The sequence below is a fragment of the Pituophis catenifer genome, unplaced genomic scaffold, assembly GCF_029215685.1.
Source record: "Pituophis catenifer annectens isolate HBS135680 unplaced genomic scaffold, rPitCat1.0.hap2 SCAF_1, whole genome shotgun sequence".
NCBI lineage: Eukaryota > Metazoa > Chordata > Lepidosauria > Squamata > Colubridae > Pituophis > Pituophis catenifer.
Window position 1 is genome coordinate 354,411,588 of NW_027256881.1, and position 17,984 is coordinate 354,429,571.

General features: G+C 44.1%; 1 protein-coding gene across 1 annotated transcript; it reads right to left on the reverse strand.

Annotated features, from left to right (window-relative positions):
* Positions 1 to 426: 426 nt before the first annotated feature.
* LOC139313901 (vomeronasal type-2 receptor 26-like) lies at positions 427 to 13,332 on the reverse strand. Its single transcript, XM_070939381.1, has 4 exons — positions 13,106 to 13,332; positions 12,241 to 12,547; positions 2,196 to 2,322; positions 427 to 1,337 (listed from the first exon to the last, which is right to left on the reverse strand). The coding sequence occupies exons 1-4, from the start codon at positions 13,330 to 13,332 to the stop codon at positions 427 to 429; spliced, it is 1,572 nt and encodes a 523-aa protein (XP_070795482.1).
* Positions 13,333 to 17,984: the final 4,652 nt, after the last annotated feature.

Below are 17,984 nucleotides of genomic sequence, written 5' to 3' on the forward strand. Positions count from 1 at the left end.
GCCTGGCATTAAGGTCTTTTCAAACATTGTTTCCAGAAGAGTGAGCGGATAAATCCTTCCTTTCAGGATTTTGCCTTCTAAGAGGTGAAAAGGGAGAAGAGCTGTGAAAAAACCAAGTTGTTGGAGGAGTGAGACCCTCTTAGCAAGACAGAAGCATAGAAGAGGAAGTTCTGCTTTTGGGACCCTGAACTCCTTGCTTCTCAGTACATTTTATCAAAATTGCTACTGCAAAACAACTGATTGTGTTTCTTTTTATTAAGGCAATAATTATTGAGACTACTAACAGCAGATGGGTGGGAAAGTAACCTGAGGATTGTTATTTATGGATATTTGTGCTTACAACATCTATTGTATTTTTTATACGTATGATCATCATTTTGCACCATTTTCTTGGTTTGGCTTGTTAGCAGTCAAAATACTTCTGACTCACATAGCTATATTTCTCCTTGTCGTTAGTTGCTCCTTTGTATTCAGGTCTGGCCTCAGAATAATAATGAAGCACTTGGGGATGAAGACGCAACCAAGCAGACCAGCACTGGAGGCCAGGATGGAGAAGACCTGCACAGCCACCATGGATTTCCCTTTGGTGCTCAGGTAGGTGGGCAAAAAAGTCACCCAGACACTGCAGAAGACCAGCATGCTGAAGGTGATCAGCTTGGCTTCGTTGAAGGCCCCAGGCAGGTTCCTGGCCAGGAAAGCCACTGTGAAGCAGATGGCAGCCAGGAAGCCCATGTAGCTGAGGGTGACGTAGAACATGACAACGGCCCCTTCGTTGCATTGCAGGATGATCTCTCCAGGCTGGGAGTGGAAGTCAGAGTCAGGGAAGGGGGGAGAAACTCCCAACCAGATGGAGCAGATGATAATTTGGACAGCAGAAGAAGAAAGGATGATGGAGTTGGCCAAGCTCTTCCCCAACCATCTCTTCACTCGGTTTCCTGGTTTTGTGGCCAGGAAAGCCAGCACCACCGTGATGGTTTTGGCCAAGAGAGAAGAAATAGCTACTGAGAAGATGATGCTGAAAACCGTCTGTCGGAGAAGGCAGGTGGCTTTCCTTGGCTGACCAATGAAGAGAAAATTAGACAAGAAGCAAAGCAGGAGGGAGACCAGGAGGATGTAGGAGAGGTCCCGGTTGTTGGCTTTGACAAGGGGAGTTTTCCGGTATTTAATGAAGATGAGTAAGACAAAGCCTGTGGTTAGGGAAAAGAATAGAGCAAATGACACCAGGATGTTGCCCAGATGTTCTTCATAAGACAGGAAGGTTATAAATTTGGGGATACATTGGACTTGATCCCCATTTGGATATTTATCCTCCGGACACTTGGTGCATTTTTCTGTATCTGAGAAAACAAAACAAAAAAAAATTTTTTTTAACATATTATCCTTTCACCTTTAAAGAAATACATTCATGGGACAAGATGCATTTCTTACCATCTTCTCCACAGAAGGTTCATAAAAAGAATATCATTTTCTTAAAAAAATAATATTTCTAATTGTTTATTGAATTGGGGAATGTCCTAGGATGATTTCCTGTGTAATGTGGAGAATCTTCATAGAAACCCACATTATTACAGGTAAATAATAAATCAGTTATTCTTTCTAGACACACTTCCTGAGTCCTCCACATGGCACTTCTTAATATACAGGACTCAGAAGAGGCTAACTTTTGGAATCTAGTTTGCTGGCAGGGAAAGCCAGTCCTGCAAATAATCAAGAACGAATCTTGGGAGCAGCAATAATTTATTTGTCATGAGATGTCCTCACCATCTCATTGTGGACCAGCAACATCTTCTCAGTGATCCTCAAGGGGGGAGCCATATAAAATGCATTGCAATCCCAAAAATGGACGATTGAGAATCTTCATAGACCATGCATTGCAATAATCCTTCCGGGAGATGGACCCAAAACAATTCCTCAAGTTTCAAGAAACTCAGATCTTCCCAGAAAGGTTAAAAACTATAAGCACGCCTCTCCCAATTGAAAACCAGAAGAGAGATTTTCTCTGAGAGTAGTGAAGCTGGTGCAATCTGTCAAACCCTCCTCTCTGTTCCCAGCCTCCCCTTCATGTTTGTCATCCCTTAGATAAGAAATTGTGCAATTTGAAAATAAACAAGCTTCAAACTTTTAACTTGGACTTCCATGAAAATGCTCTAGTCTGGATGAATCCATTCTCTGTCTTTTTCTTTGGTGTCACTCACCTTCCTGAGTGGAGAAGGTCCCCTCTGGACAAGGAACGCAGTCGTAGCAGCAAACTGGCTCTCCTTCTCGAGCCCTCTTGACAAATCCAGGATGGCAACTTTCCACACATTTGGACTGAGGCAGGGACTAAGCAGAAAAGAAGGAATGCCAAAAGTAAAACCTCAGAACTCACCATCCATGGAAAACAGAGGTAGACATAAACCTTAGGGAAGTAAGTAGGCTATGGTTAAATAAATACGAAATATCACCTGACTTCCCACTCCCTATCAGTGACAATTTATTCCATTCCATTCAATCCAATTCCATTCCATAATTCTATTCCATTCTATAATCCTATATCCTATCCTATCCTATCCTATCCTATCCTATCCTATCCTATCCTATCCTATCCTATCCTATCCTATCCTATCCTATCCTAAAGGTCTTTTCTACCTGATAAAGTCTGGAGTGATGGAACTGAGAAAAGATTTAAATGTTCAGCAACAGACAACTATTGGCTTCCTCCTATGGCCCTATTAATATGGATTCCTCCGTTCTTCCTATAGCCATGATTTTCAAGGATGATGGTCTATCCCTTAAATTCTATAATAAAATTTATTCTAGACGGTTTATTAATTTTTATTTTATTAGATTTTTTTTAAAAAAATAAGTAGAACAATGCAGTGATGAAGAAGGAAAGTTCTGTTCAGCAGGATACTAAATTGCAGAGGGGAGACAAAAGGGCCATGATCTACGTCATAAAGTTTAGTCACCCAGCGTCCCATGTTGGAGATGGCTGGATCAGCTGAAAACAGTGTTCCATACTAGAGCATCTGAAGGACACCTTGATCAATAGCACTGAAGCTTTCTAAGCCACCTAATAAAATTAGAAGAGTACCACTCCCCACATTCAATTCTCCATTTTGGTGACTAGGATTAGCCCACTTGAAATGGGTTCTAGGGCTTTGGAAGCCGGAGAAAAGTCTCCAATATTTTCCCTACCTTGTTGAGCGACTTTAGCCTTGACAGAGCATCTTGGTTGATAATTACTCTCTGTCTTTCAATGCTCCCAAGTTGCAGTTGGATGGGATCCTCCTCGGAGAGAATCAACAAGCACCCAAAGTCCAGATCTGCTGTTACGTCTCCGTTTTGGTCCAAGTAGAGTTTAAAGTGGGAAAAATTCCAAAATTCATTCTTCTCAAGGAAGGGGTAGAACTGGAATGAATTCATTCCCATGTTTTAAAAATAGAACCCTTCTTTTTTTTCTTTTTATCCCATGTGGTGTTTTAACATTTGAATCTTTCTTCAACAGTTGTCTAAGTTGCAAATAGGCTTGGTCGGGGGGAAAAGTGTTACCACTATCTTCAAAAGTTAAAAAAGGTTCAACAACATTTGTCAACCACATATTGAAAAAATATAGATTGAGAAAATAAATAATTGACAAAGTTTGTCAATTATATGGAACATTCTTGAGCAGCTCACAAATAAATTAACAAAGAGATTATGTATACACTCCCTGAAAACAACAGGGTGATTACAAGAAAGCAGGGATTTGTCAAGAAGAAAGTTGCCAATTTAATTTTCTCTCTGATAGTTGACAGAAAAAAACACATCCTAATAAGCTAATTCTACCTTATTGTAAAGCCAGATCAACGGAATCTTACAAATCTGAAAGTACAAATCTCCCACCATCAGTTTTGATTGCCTGAAAAGTTAGGGATGATAATTTTTGAATTCCTTTTTTTTTTTTTTTGCCTGTTATTCAGCTGTTAGCTGCCCCCTCTTATCTGGTTGCTCCCAGGAAATCTTCCCCATCATTCCTCAAGATCATTCTGACATGTCATTACACTTCTTTAATGAAATGTAGGGATGGCAGTAATAAAACTTGATTTTAGCGAAGTACTAACAAATTACTTCCTAGGGTTATGATGAGGAAGTTACTTACGTAAGATCTGAATTGTGATAATTAGGTGGAGAAAAACTGTCTTGAGATGAAAGGAGCTGCTCTAGCCATGAAGAAAGACAACAAGGGAAAGAACTATATTTTTATGGCAGCTGAAAATCAGAAGATGCTTCTAGAAGCACCATGTTCAAATAACACAATGTCTTTGTTGAAGAGGATAGTGCACTCTTCCAATTACTAAAAAAAAATGATACACAGAAGATTAAGCACTATCTGTTTACTGTTATTCCATAGTTTATAGATATGGAAAAATGAACTCAGTGACAAGACTGAGGAGATTCTGGCTGAATAAGAGGAAAAATGTCATAAAAGGAGGAGCAGTTTTAGCACTGAGCCAGTGAACCTGAGAAATTCAGTCTCCTCTTGTCCTAATGCAAAGACTGAGCAGATATAGGCCAAAGAAGCTTCGGCTGGGATTCATGCAGAAAGGAGTGGTTAGACTAGATGGCCTCAAGGTTTCAATTAAATATATAAAGGTAAAATTCTACGATGCTAATCACCAACCATATACCTACCCGGATTTATTTAAAACTGCATGCGTCCTTTTCAAATTAGCAGTGTTTAATACCAAATATTAATAAATATTTTTATTTATTTATTTTTTATTTATAATTAAATTTATATACTGCCCTACTCCCGAAGGATTCAGGGCGGTGAACAGCCAAAAAAGTAAAATATACATAATACAAACATTAAAAACCATTTACAGTACATTAAATACTTTGGCCAGATTTAAAACACCCCAATTATAAAACCAATTAAAAAGCAATTAAAAAGGGAGGTTAGGCCAGACCAGCCTGCTGGAATAGGAATGTTTTGAGGGCACGGCGGAAAGTGCTCAGATCTGGGATCCTCCGTATCTCTGGGGAGAGCTCTTCCAGATGGCAGGTGCCCCCACAGAGAAAGCTCTCCCCCTGGGGGCCGCCAGTTGACATTGTTTGACCGACGGCACTCTGAGAAGACCCTCTCTATGGGAGCGTACTGGTCGGTGGGAGGCTATTGGTGGCAGAAGGCAGTCTCGTAGGTACCCCGGTCCTAAGCCATGGAGCGCTCTAAAGGAGGTAACCAGAACCTTGAAGTGCAGCCGGAAGACCACCGGGAGCCAGTGCAGCTCGCACAGGAGGGGAGTCACATGGGACCGCACGGCCGCATTCTGGACCAGTTGGAGCCTCCGGGTGCTCCTCAAGGGGAGCCCCATGTAGAGAGCATTACAGTAGTGCAGGCGGGAAGTGACGAGGCCATGAGTGACCGTGCATAATGAATCCCAATCCAGAAAGGGACACAACTGGTGGATCAGGCGAACCTGATAAAAAGTCCTCCCAGCCACAGCCATCAAATCCTCTTCTAAAGACAGCCAGGAGTCCAGGAGGACACCCAAGTTGTGAGCCCTCTCCGTGGGGGCCAACAACTCGCCCCCAATAGTCAGTGATGGCACCAAGTGACTATATCGGGATGTCGGAAACCACAGCCACTCGGTCTTGGATGGGTTGAGTCTGAGTCTGTTTCTCCCCATCCAGATCCGTATATGTATGACAAAATCGCTCAGATTCGGGAAAATCTGGACTCTGACTTGGTAGATTCAGGGGGGATGATGGAGGCAGGTCTTGAGAATATTACCTGGGAAGAGTTTGATTCTGTGATTCCCAAAGATGTGGACAGGATACTGGGTAGACTGAGCGCGGTCACATGTTTATTGGACCCGTGTCCCTCCTGGTTGGTGCTGGCCTCCCGAGAGGTTACGCGAGGCTGGCTCCAGAGGATTATTCATGGGGGATTTCAACCTGCCATCCGTTGGTGAGGCATCTGAGATGGCTCGGGAGTTCATGGCTTCCATGACGGCCATGGACTTGACCCAGTTAGTTCATGGCCCTACTCACACGGGGGGAAACACGCTGGACCTGGTTTTTGTCTCTGGTCAGTGGTTGAGTGATCTTGAGATAGGGGATATAGTGACCGAGCCCTTGTCATGGTTGAATCACTCCCTCCTTCGCTTAGACCTTCGAACCGCCACACCCCCGCTGCAGGGAGGCGGAACTGATTAGGTGGTTCTGCCCCAGGTGACTGATGGATCCGGATAGGTTCCAGACAGAGCTTGGGCCATTTCCTGCTCTACCCTCCAAGGGGTCCTCCTGCGCTTCCTGCCTAAACAGGGCAGCCGGGCGATTATCTGATGATGCAATAAGAGTGGAAAAATAATTACATTTTGCCGCTTTTATCTCCACCAGGTAGGTCTTAATATAAGACCTTACCAGTGTTTGGTCGGATTCAGAATGGCTGGCCCTCCAACTGCTCTCCAGGCATCTTTTCCAGCACTTCATCTCCCTCAGCTCCTCGATAAACCAAGGAGCCAGGTGAGACTGGCGCTGGATCAGAGGCCGCAAAGGCATGACCCGGTCCAAAGCTCCAGCGGCCGCCCTATCCCAGGCGGCCACTAGGTCTTCAGTCGAGCCGTGAGCCAGAGCCTCAGGAAATGGCCCAAGCTCTGTCTGGAACCTATCCGGATCCATCAGTCACCTGGGGCGGAACCACCTAATCAGTTCCGCCTCCCTGCAGCGGGGTGTGGTGGTTCGAAGGTCTAAGCGAAGGAGGGAGTGATTCAACCATGACAAGGGCTCGGTCACTATATCCCCTATCTCAAGATCACTCAACCACTGACCAGAGACAAAAACCAGGTCCAGCGTGTTTCCCCCCGTGTGAGTAGGGCCATGAACTAACTGGGTCAAGTCCATGGCCGTCATGGAAGCCATGAACTCCCGAGCCATCTCAGATGCCTCACCAACGGATGGCAGGTTGAAATCCCCCATGACCATAAGCCTAGGGGTATCAACCACCACCGCGGCTATGACATTGAGCAGCTCAGGCAGGGCCGCCGCCATGTGGCAGGGAGCCAGATATGTAACCAGCAAGCCCATCTGCGCCCCATGACCCCACTTCACAAGGAGGGACTGACATCCGGCCGTCTGAGGAACAGTGGCCTCCCTCGGACCAAGATCCTTTTTAATAACAACTGCCCCCCCGCCCCTCCTCTGTGACCTCTGCTGATGAAATGCATGAAAATCGGGTGGGCACATTTCAGCGAGGGGGATTCCCCCCTCCTGGCCCAACCAGGTCTCCATAATACCCGCCAGGTCCGCTCCCCCCTCCTGAACTAGATCACAAATGAAGGGGGCTTTATTTACCACGGACCTGACATTGCATAGCATCAGCCGAAGGCCCAGGGCCTGAGGGCCTGTGCAACCTGGGGAACAAGAGGAGCATTGGAGGCCGGAGCGCGCCACCGCTCGAAGACAGCGAGTGTGCACTCCCATAACATGATATGGCCCCCTGCTCCCGCTATATCTGCCCCTCCCACCCACAGTACTGATATAATGTCCATCAACAACATGAGCTCTAACCCCCTCCTTGACCCTGATTCCCGCACCTCCCGTGCTGCGCTCCTCAGCCGGACCAGGCCCCCTCCCCCGTGGGTTCTCTCCCATACCCACACAACCCACCCCCCTCCCAGAACCCTTTAAAATCTTGTTAAAAAACTTCCCCAAAAAATTCCACAGCCCCCTCCTTGCAACATGCCATCTCTCAGGATTCCAAAATCCGTCATCAAGATAGGCCCTCGATAGAGTGGAGGGCCAAACCTGTGAGAGGGGAGAGTCTCGCAGGGCAAGGAGCTCAGACACTGAGTACATCTGATCATTAGGGTAAAAATAGTCCGTGGTCAGGGGACCACCATGATGTTATAAATCCACAGGGGAAAAGTTCCAATCCATGGCACAAGCAACCGGATTCTATTGCTCTCTCACAGCAGTGGAGGGGAGATACATGCCACTTGACACCCAGAAATTTCTTGGCCCAACCGTCCTCTCACGAAGGCCAACCAGTTGAAATACTTAAAATTGATGGAAACTGGTAGTGAAGGGCAGCCATACACCGACTCCCTCCGGACTTGTGTCCTCAGATCCCATTCCCCCATACGGGTTAGGAGAGTCCAAAAAACCTAATCCTCCAGCTCATGGGCAGGAATTAGTTCAGGAAGAAATTTGCAGCGGCGGAAATTCAGAGAGGACATGATGGAATTGGGGGAAGTAGGAGTAACTCAGCAGGCCAGGATAGGCGGGGTACCTATGACCATAATAAGGCCTAATAGGCCTAAACTTGATCAAAAGAGAGGAAGGAGGGGGGAGTATAAGCAGCAAAGTGTCCATAGTCATTTTCCGGACCCCCTCAGCCCCTCAGCCCCTCAGAACTTCCAATTGATGACAATGCTCCCCAACTCTGCCCCCTCCAGCTCACCATGGAGGTCTCTGGGTCCACACAGGGGCAGCCCTTCCCCCTAAGGGCCAAGCACCCTTCAGCCGTCCAGAAAAATCCTGTTTGAAGACTGCCAAGTATCCCACGCCATCTCATTCAGTCTACAAGGTCTTTAGGTAGCCGCCCTGGCTCTAACCGCCATCCCCACAACCTTCGTCACAGCCGCCATTGACACGGCCGCTGCTGGCCCTCTCACCGTCGTCTTAGTATTTATCTACCATGGTGTAGCTTATTTGGAATATTAAGCCCTAGTCAATTAGATTGGCCAAAGGTGTTGGACTTTTGTAGCATAATTAGGTTGAGATAGTTCTCGTTCTTCTCCATTGGACTTCTTCTCAAACAGAACTGAGATTAGGGCACTGGAGACTAAAACATATGAAGAATGGTTGCAGGAACTGGGCATGACTGGTCTAGTGAGGAGAAGGACCAGGGGAGACATGATAACATCTTCCAATATTTGAGGGGCTACCACAGAGAGAAGGGAATCAAGCTATTTTCCAAGGCACCTGAAGGCCAGACAAGGAATAATGGATGGAAACTGATCAAGGAGAGAGATTCAGCCAGTTCAGACCAGTTTGGGCAAAGCAGATGCTAATTTTATATCTGGTTCACCGAACCGGTAGTTGCAAGGAGTGGCTGGCCCCGCCCACCCCTCCCCTCCCAGGAGTCTCCACAGAGCCTGTTTTGGATGCCAGGTAAGTGCAGGACCTGCGCGGAGGCTCTGGGAGGGCAAAAAAAGGGCCTCCTGGAAGTTCTGGAAGTCAAAAATGGGCCCATTTCTGGCCTCCAGAGCCCGGGGGGGCATTTTTGCCCTTCCGAAGCCTCTGGAGCCTGGGGAGGGCAAAAAAGAGGTCTCCTGGAAGTTCCAGAAGTCCAGAAACGTGTGCAGAACTGGCGCATGCACAAGGAAAGTGAGCGCGTGTGAGCAAGCAAACTGGTAGCAAAGGTAAGTGAAACCCACCCCGACCCCATACCTGCCATGGTTGCAGCCTTGGAGCTCCCAAACTCTCTTCACCCTCCTTCCTTCTCCTCCTGTATCTGGAGGAATATGCAGCATTCAAGGCATGCGCCAGAGTCTTAACGATACTGTAAATATGTTTGTTATTTTTGATCCGTAAAGTGTTCCTTCCCTGCTGGGTCTCCATTGGTGCTTTCTGGGTGCATCTTCTCCGACCATTGAAAGAAGAGACACGGTTTGAAAAAGAACAGTGAAAATACTGATCTTCAAACTGGACATCTACAAAGAAGTGGGGTTCAAACGCATCCTCTTTTGGCCATTGTTTCTCCTGAAAACAAAAAGACCAAATACTATGAACATGTTTGAGACGTCCGTATTTTTTCAATGAATATGTTCCCAAATTTGTGGTGATCCAGACTTTCCCTTCAATGGGTCCTGGCAAACCTTCAAGGATTAACTGGAAAGGAAGGATTCCGTCTGAAATGGAAACGTATTCTAAGAAGTGAACAAAGACATTGACTTGTCTCCACTTAGAGAGGGCTTCTCTGAAGGGTGCCGGATGTCTAGTCATTGAGATTCGTTGTGATATAACCACACAAATTCCATTCCTGACAAGCATAGGAGTCAAAATCCTCATGAAATTCTCTCCCTTCTCTGTGTCTGAAGCAAAGAGGCCAATCAAGGTCCATCTGAAATGGAGAAGCAGATGGACAATTGCTGAGTCCTGGAACCCTCCTTTGGGGAGCATCCGGTGGTAAAAAGGGAATTGACTTTTATCACTCAGAGCCTCTGAAGCAGTTAGATAACTGATCTGAAAAGACAACAAAGAATGCTTATATTTGGGTTCAGATCAAGTCCAAAACATTAGCTTTTAATAAATCCAACTTCATTCCCTTGAACTTGTTAGAATAATTTATTGTTGATTAGTCATGAGGCCTACAAAAATACAGAATATAAAACACAGAACATTAAGAACACAATATATAAGCATAGAATAAAAAAATTAAGGAAACAAGTACACAAATAAAGAATGAAAATCATACTTCTGTATCACCTTTATAATTTCCCACAATCAGACGCAGATATACAGATTTTAGGTGAACTGTTTTGTTCCAATAAAATGCCGTATTATATATAATTTTTGAATTCTCATAGCATAGGAAATGAGTTGTTTTAATATAAGGATCACAATAGGTTGTTTTTATAATGTGCAGTCCAAGCTTCTGAAAGTTTTCTTTCTTATATAATTGAGATTGAAAGGATGAGTGTGTTAGTCTCTCTCTGGAGCTCCAGAAAGACAAGTTCATTGGGACTTGGTTAAATCTTCTATATTTAATGATTGTTTCCAGCACATTCTCACTAAAATAAATATCGCCCGAAGGCACTTTTGCATTTAAATATTTGTCTTTTAACGGAACATTTGTCTGTTAAAAAAGACAGAATTTTGGAAATCTCAGTTTCTACAGCTTAATTTTATATCAACAATTGTATGCCCCAATTTTAGACAGGGGAAAAGTTGTATAAATTCCCAATTAAGCCCTGAGGGTGGAAGAACTTTTATCCTTCTTAGATGATGTTATTATTTTAGTGATGATATATGTCTTAAAACTTCAAATCACAGCTCCATATAAGAGTTTAGGGGTAATGTAAGGAGAGAAGCAACCTAGAACTAAGGAGAAATTTCCTGACAGTTAGAACGATTAATCAGCGGAACCACTTCCCTCCAGAAGTTGTGAATGCTCCAACACTGGAAGTTTCTAAGAAGATGTTGGATAACCATTTGTCTGAAATGCTATAGGGTTTCGTGCCTAAGCAGGGGGTTGGACTAGAAGACCTTCAAGGTCCCTCTAACTCTGTTACTCTATTGTGTTCTAATCTCGGCATTATATACTTTAATAAATGGGGCTAAGGAAGTTGGATAGCTTAAATTTAAGTAGTAGATTAACTTATGTCCTTGCTCTGGGCTCTTTTGATGTAGAGTGAGCAAAGATCCAGTCTCCAAGAAAGCTACCTCTAGATAAGGAAAGGTGTTACTTGCTCTATGGCTCACCACTGAATAGCCCTCTATGGATATGATGTCATTTTTAAAATTCATAACTTTTGACTTTGATTTATTAAGAATCAGATACTTATTATGAGAGTTGGAGCCAAGTCTTCTTTACAGCCTATGGAACCCAACTTGAGGGAGCCCTTGGTGCTCTCTGAAATTGCTTGTTTTCTTCCAGACGTTTCATGACCCAAACTGGCTAACATCATCAGTGCTAACCATCATCATCATCATCATCACTAGCACTGATGATGTTTCCTAGTTTGGGTAAAGAAACATCTGCAAGAAAACAAGCAAGTTCAGAGAGCACCAAGGACCCCTCATGTCAACCCCGAGCTACAAATATTCTCCTTTATGATAGGTATAATAAGAATAATAATAATACCATTCTCAGTTTATAACAAGATGATAATATATGTATCTAGTGTCTTAGGCATGTGTACCGGAGGGTCCTTTATGAGTCCTGGTAAGTCATTCATGTCTAGACTGAATAATAATGGTACAAGTATGCACCCTTCGTGAGCTTTGGTCCTATTTGCTACAAGTGTCCAGCAGAATCCACCCAAGCCATGAAGATGGTGACATGAGAAGATATGGCTGCTTTGATGGTTGCCTCCTTCTCAATATGGATCCCAATCACCAGCCATGAGACCTACAATGGCTATGGTGAAAAACAGCTCCTGAATTCCATGGAGAAGATGCAAGTGGATATATTGATCACCAACCAAGTCTGCACTCACTTTACCAGATACAGAAACACACACACACACACACACACACACACACACAAACCTGTGAGACTTTGTAGGTGCCTCCTAAAGTTGACATCTGGATGGAGATGTCCCTTCTTGCTGCATCGAGAAGAGTCAAAAGACCATCCTTCTTCCCACAGCTGTAGTTGGGGACATTGGCTTCTCCAGTAGAGAGCATGTCCAGCAAAGCATCTGAAGTGGCAAGTGAGTTCAGCGAGTTGTCATGGATGTTGTAGCCAAGTGTGAGATTGTGCAGGAGCTGTGGATTCTTGTTAGCTACGTGAATGGCAAAAATGAACCGGACAATTCTAAACTTATCAGGAGATAACCTACCTGAAGGTGCCCACCTGTGGAAAAATATTCATATTATCAACACTACCATCGAAAACAATAAGATGATATTGTTTAATGTATTTACTCTTTGTCACACAACCCTATTGAATTTTAAGCCAATACTGATCCACAACTAGTGGCAAAAATTATACCATCCAATGAGCATTTATAGATAGATACAGATACAGATTAAGAGAGTTGGAAGGGACCTTGTAGGTCATCTAGTCCAGCCCCCTAGCCTCCGCCCAAGCAGACCCTACACCATTCCTAACAGATGGCAGTTCAGTCTCTTCTTGAAAGCTTCCAGGGATGGGCTTGACATAGGAAATTGCAACCTTTTCAATAGTTACTTTAAACAAAAGTCAGTTTTCAATCAGATGAACTCAGGACTGGATGGGGAGGAAGAAATAATCTGGAGTTCTTTTAGCTGTTTCTCCATCTTTGGATTTGAGTCTGTTCCAGGAAATTAGGTGGGTCCTTCCATATAGGAGTAAGTGAAATAAGGAGGAAAAAAGGAGAATATTACATCTGAAAATGGAAGGAATGCAAATCCATCATCCTGAATGACTTACCCATCAGACTGAGTAGAAGGAGCCATGTTGAAAGGCAACATTATATTTGAGCTTAATGTTGCCGTGGTGACCATGCTAATGAGATGGTCTCCTGGCCTGTAATAGCTTGGTGGATTTTTTCCATCCCGGTGCTCCAAATTCATCGGGCACTTCCTCCTAAGCTTTCCAGAGACTGGCTGGAACACCGGCAGCATCAGAAGCATCAGGAGCAGAATCAGGAGGTCCATCATTCCTTGGGCTGAATCAATCCCTTTCTAAACAAGGACACCAAGAAGATACAGAAGAATTCCAGGCTTCCCACAAGATGGAAATGCCAGCAGTTCTTCTGATTCAGACAGAGACAAGCCGAGCTTCATCTGGAAAGGAGAGAAAGTACGTTCAAGAGCAGAGCTCCTACCTGTCCCAAAACTTGTGCTAGCAGAGCCTGACCCGAGTCATTTATCCTTTTCTGATGCAAGGTCCCTTCCTTGATGCTTCAGTCTGATGTTTACATCTAGGCAGTCGCTGGAGAAGTGACAGAAGAAGTCACAGAGAACAGGATGGTGATAATTACACTGTGAAGCAACTTCTCCTCTGGGAACCCTGAAGTTCTACCAGGGCTCCATGTGAGGAGGGATGTCTGGAGAAAAGCATCAAAATCACAGATACACACCTAGGGACATTATTCTGTAGTAAATATGGTCGTTCCTGTCCAGACATGCCCAGAAAATGATGTGGATGAAAGAAATTGACTTCTGATGTCCTTCAACTTGGCATCTTGTCTCCAGAGATCGCTGGGAAAGGCTACCATAACTATAGATTGCGGTGCCAGTCTGGGTTTGATGACCTTTAACTCCAATATTGTCTGCCTTCTAATGCCAATGCCCTTGACCCCTGAGTAGGGCCTGTTTCTCATATATTTTTTTTCTGTTAGATCTCCATATATTAATCCTAAATTGAGCTGATTTTAAAATTACATGCCTGAAATGAAATTTCATTTCATGCTTCAACAGTTCAGCTGATGTCCTGGTGAGCATTTTTGCAGAATCACTTCAGTTTTTCTCGGAATGAAAGGCACACAACTCAATTCCCTTTTCATTTGAATTCTGTTTCTGTGACTTAGTATCCTGTGTGGCCTCTTTGTTCAGTTTGCCATTGATTGTATCGTTCATCTTGTATGAAAGTAGTTTCTGTCAACCCTCCGAAGCTCCTGCAGGAGGACTCAAAGTGGTCCTGATGGGCTCCTGGTCTGAAATCCATCAGACTTTTCTGCATCAAAAGCTAAACATTGGATCTCTCTGGACAACGAAGTGACAAACTAGGGCAGCCACTTCCTTCCTTCCTTCCTTCCGCCCCACTTGGTCAAATCTTGCGAATGGTTTTCAAAATTTAATATTGAAAAAAAAAATTGAATCTGTCAAGCCTGTCAAAGAAATTACAATGGATGGGAGTGAGGAAATGGTGATAGAAAGGCAGGGCATAGGATAGACACAAAAATTAGCCAGGTCTTCATATTAGGAAAATGAGGAATACAAGCTGTAAAAACAGCTGCAAGAGGAAATGGCTAACCAGTGAAAACTAACTGAATGGGACAACAGGAGAGAGAATGGGAAGAGAACTGAACTGGAAAACAGGGAAGGCAAAGCTGAAACAGAAAAACGGGAAAAATCTATTGTTCCAAGAATCCATTTAAAAAGCCCAGAACTCAAAACAGGCAACTGAGCATGTCTAATTAGCTGAATAAATATTATCTGACACACTTTGCATAAATTATCTCCTAATTTTAATGTACATGTGGTGTATGATTTAGTATGTAGAAGAAATATGTAGGAGTCGGGAGGGAGGAGCATAACCTCATAGTATCTCAGCCAATGGGGAGTGAGGAGGGATGAGGAGGGATGAGGATTTTATGAAGAAAGGAATATGTTGGGTTGGAACTTTGGAGAAAACCAAGCTTTGAAAAGCTTCTCTCCCCATTTGTTGCCATGAATGAAACAAGGGCCTAATGTGTCAGGCGAGCTTCCCTCTGGTCACGAAGGAAAGTAGCCAGGAGCACCTAAGAAACCTGATTTCTGAATTCGACACTTTTTAACTACCATCTAGACAAAGTCAATGGAATTCTACACTGTTGTGATAGAAATTATTTCATTGGTCCTAAAGTGCACCTCTCCTTTAGAAGACCTTGTTTCAAAATAAACATGTGATGACCCACAGCATCTCCTTAAGTCTCAGTCACCAGGTGTGTCTTGTGGAAAGGGGTAGGGCGCTCTCCTCCCAAGTAGTCAGGTCAGCCTGCACTGTTCCCGCCTTCTCTCCACTCTCCGTGCTTGAGGATCAGGAGGGGGCGGTCCTTGCTCATCGCCTGAGCTCTGTCTCTCATGTTCATTGCTTAGCTTCTCTTAGTCATCCTGTCCCTATTCCTCCCTGCCTACCACCTGGCCTAATTTGGCCTGCCCCTCCCCATTTTCCTCCAAAGCCAATGAAGCTGCTCCCTCAATCTCCATCAGCTCCAATTCCAGATATAGAAATTGATTTAATAAGGAAATGAATAAATAAGGAAATAAACCTGCTATCCGTAACAATCATGCAGCCATTTTCACCCCATGTCTTCCAGTTGTCCACACTGAGTCCCTGTGCCCTATGTAGAAAGAAAGCTTGCTCTTATACATCTTTGATCTTTGGGCATTCAGACTCTTCCCAACTCAATCTCATCCTTTTGAGCAAACTGAAGCTTTACAAACAGCTACCATAACTAACTTCTGCTTTTTGAGGAGGAGATGAGAATCCAAGGAGACAACCACATTATACAGCAGTCCTAAGCAAGTCATGAAGGACCAAAGAAGGAAAGTCTTCAGTACTGGAAGGACCAATCATCCACAGCTGCTTGATTTTGATAACATTAAAACTGGAAATCTTCCTCCATCCAATAGAATTCAGGCACTAGGACAAAACCTCGATAGCATTCCTTGATCAATTCATGGTTGTATAATTCATCAGTGTAAGGATGATACTTGACCTTGAAATGAGAAGGCCTCACTGAGATACCTTAAAATTCAGAGGTTTGAGCTCAATGTCTTTTTTCCAACCATCACAGCATGGAAAGTTCTTCAGAGAATGGGGAGAATCACATAACACCATGTTGTGCTACCCTGCTCATACGTACACAGATGTAACTGTTGTTTAGTGAGTATTAATATGCCCCAGAAATTCCCTACACCAAAAAATCCAGACCAATTAAATCCAGCCACAAGCAGCCCAATGTTAGTCCACAGAGGAATGGCTAAAGAATCCACAAAGCACCTGAAAGTTTCTCAAACAAAATAAATCCACCAGGCAAGTTTAAATCCACAACACTGGAAAGCTCACGAGTCAAGAAAAGTCCAGCATTTCCGAGACACGATTCAAGTCAAGGCATCATGTCAATCCAAAGTGAGGCAGGAATCAGAAGGACCAGAAAACACACAGCTAGGAAGCAAACACATTGTTCCCAGCAGCGCCTCTCTCTGTCTGCTGTGCTAAATAGCCAGCTTCCGGTACAGCCCATCAAGGAGGGCAAGGTTTTCTCCTCTCAAGTAGTCTGGCTGATCTTGTCTGCTCCTGCCTTTTCTCTGCCCTACAGTATGTGTTCTTGGATCAGGTACAGAAGGCAGTTCCTCCTCCTCTTCACTGACCACCTGCAACTGTATGCTTTTCCCAGCTGGAGCTTCAGCCAAGTCCCTTCCAAACAGCTACTTGGAGCCTTCGATTAACTCAGCTCCTGATGTGCCAGGAACCAGTTTATCCTCCCCCGCCCCCAAGCTGACCACTAGAGAGCTCTCTGGGAAATGGTCTGGGGGAGACATCGCACATGTACCCAGTCTTATTACTAGGCCAGTCCAGAGGTTTACCATGGGTGATGGGATCCTTCCCATACCAGTTCACAGTTCTGAAGACATATTTGACAAGAGAACCACAGAAGAAAAATCTTTCTGATTCCAACAAGTTGTTAGATAAGCCACCTGTAGAATTTAAATTTGCCTAACACCTTGAGAGATCTTCCTGCTGAATTTTAAATTCTATGGGAGAAATTAGTCTAATTTTAGACTAATTTAGAGAAATTAGTCTAATTTTATCACCTGCCATGTTGGTCTATATAAACCATTTATTCCATCCAAGCATTGTTATGATTGCCCAGACTTACTAGGTAGAACTGATTGCCATATGACACCAGGCCCCACAAACACTTATAGTATCCAAACAAACTTTGGAAGAGGCCAAACTCCATCTCGTGTGCACATGCTCAGTTTCACACAACTCAAATACCAGACTTCACCTTGACTCTCAACTGCATCTGATCTGTGGATTAACAACAGGAGACCCAAACTCATTTTTCTCCATCTGGTGCATGAAGAGTACAGTATTTTTCGGAGTATAAGACGCACCTTTTTACCCCCCAAAAGGGGGTGAAAATTTAGGTGCGTCTTATACACCGAATGTAGCCCTGCCCACCCACTGGCCCCCACCCTTTGGCCTGTGCCTCGCAGCAGTTACCTTCTTGCAAGCAAACAGCAAGAAAAAACAGCCCTTCCAGCTTCAGCATAGGTTAATTAGCACAAGTTGATTAGATCGGCCTCCCGACTCTCAGCTGATTTGCTCTCAGCTGTTTTGCGCAGGGCTCTCCTGCTTGTTGCAAAGAGTGCTGGAGCAGATTTTTTTTCCCTAGCTATGCTGTAAAAATGAAACTGAAAATAAAGCAGGTTCTTTCCTGCAACGTGACAAAATGAGGCAGGGAGAGATTTCTTTTTCCTCACCAAAAAAGGTAGGTGCACACAATGGGAAATTTAGGGCAAAAGAGAAGAGTTCAAGATTTTAAAACACAAAAGAAAAAAAGCTCTATTTAACTAGGGAATTGTAATAATTG

Bases quoted from the DNA above. Each gene is read 5' to 3' on its own strand.
- LOC139313901 (XM_070939381.1), bottom strand. From the start codon at position 13,332: ATGGACCTCCTGATTCTGCTCCTGATGCTTCTGATGCTGCCGGTGTTC. The intron at 2,323-12,240 runs GTTTGTGTGTGT...TTTTCTGCTTAG, and splicing joins GCACCTACAAAGTCTCACAG to TCCCTGCCTCAGTCCAAATG. The intron at 1,338-2,195 runs GTGAGTGACACC...TTGTTTTCTCAG, and splicing joins GACCTTCTCCACTCAGGAAG to ATACAGAAAAATGCACCAAG.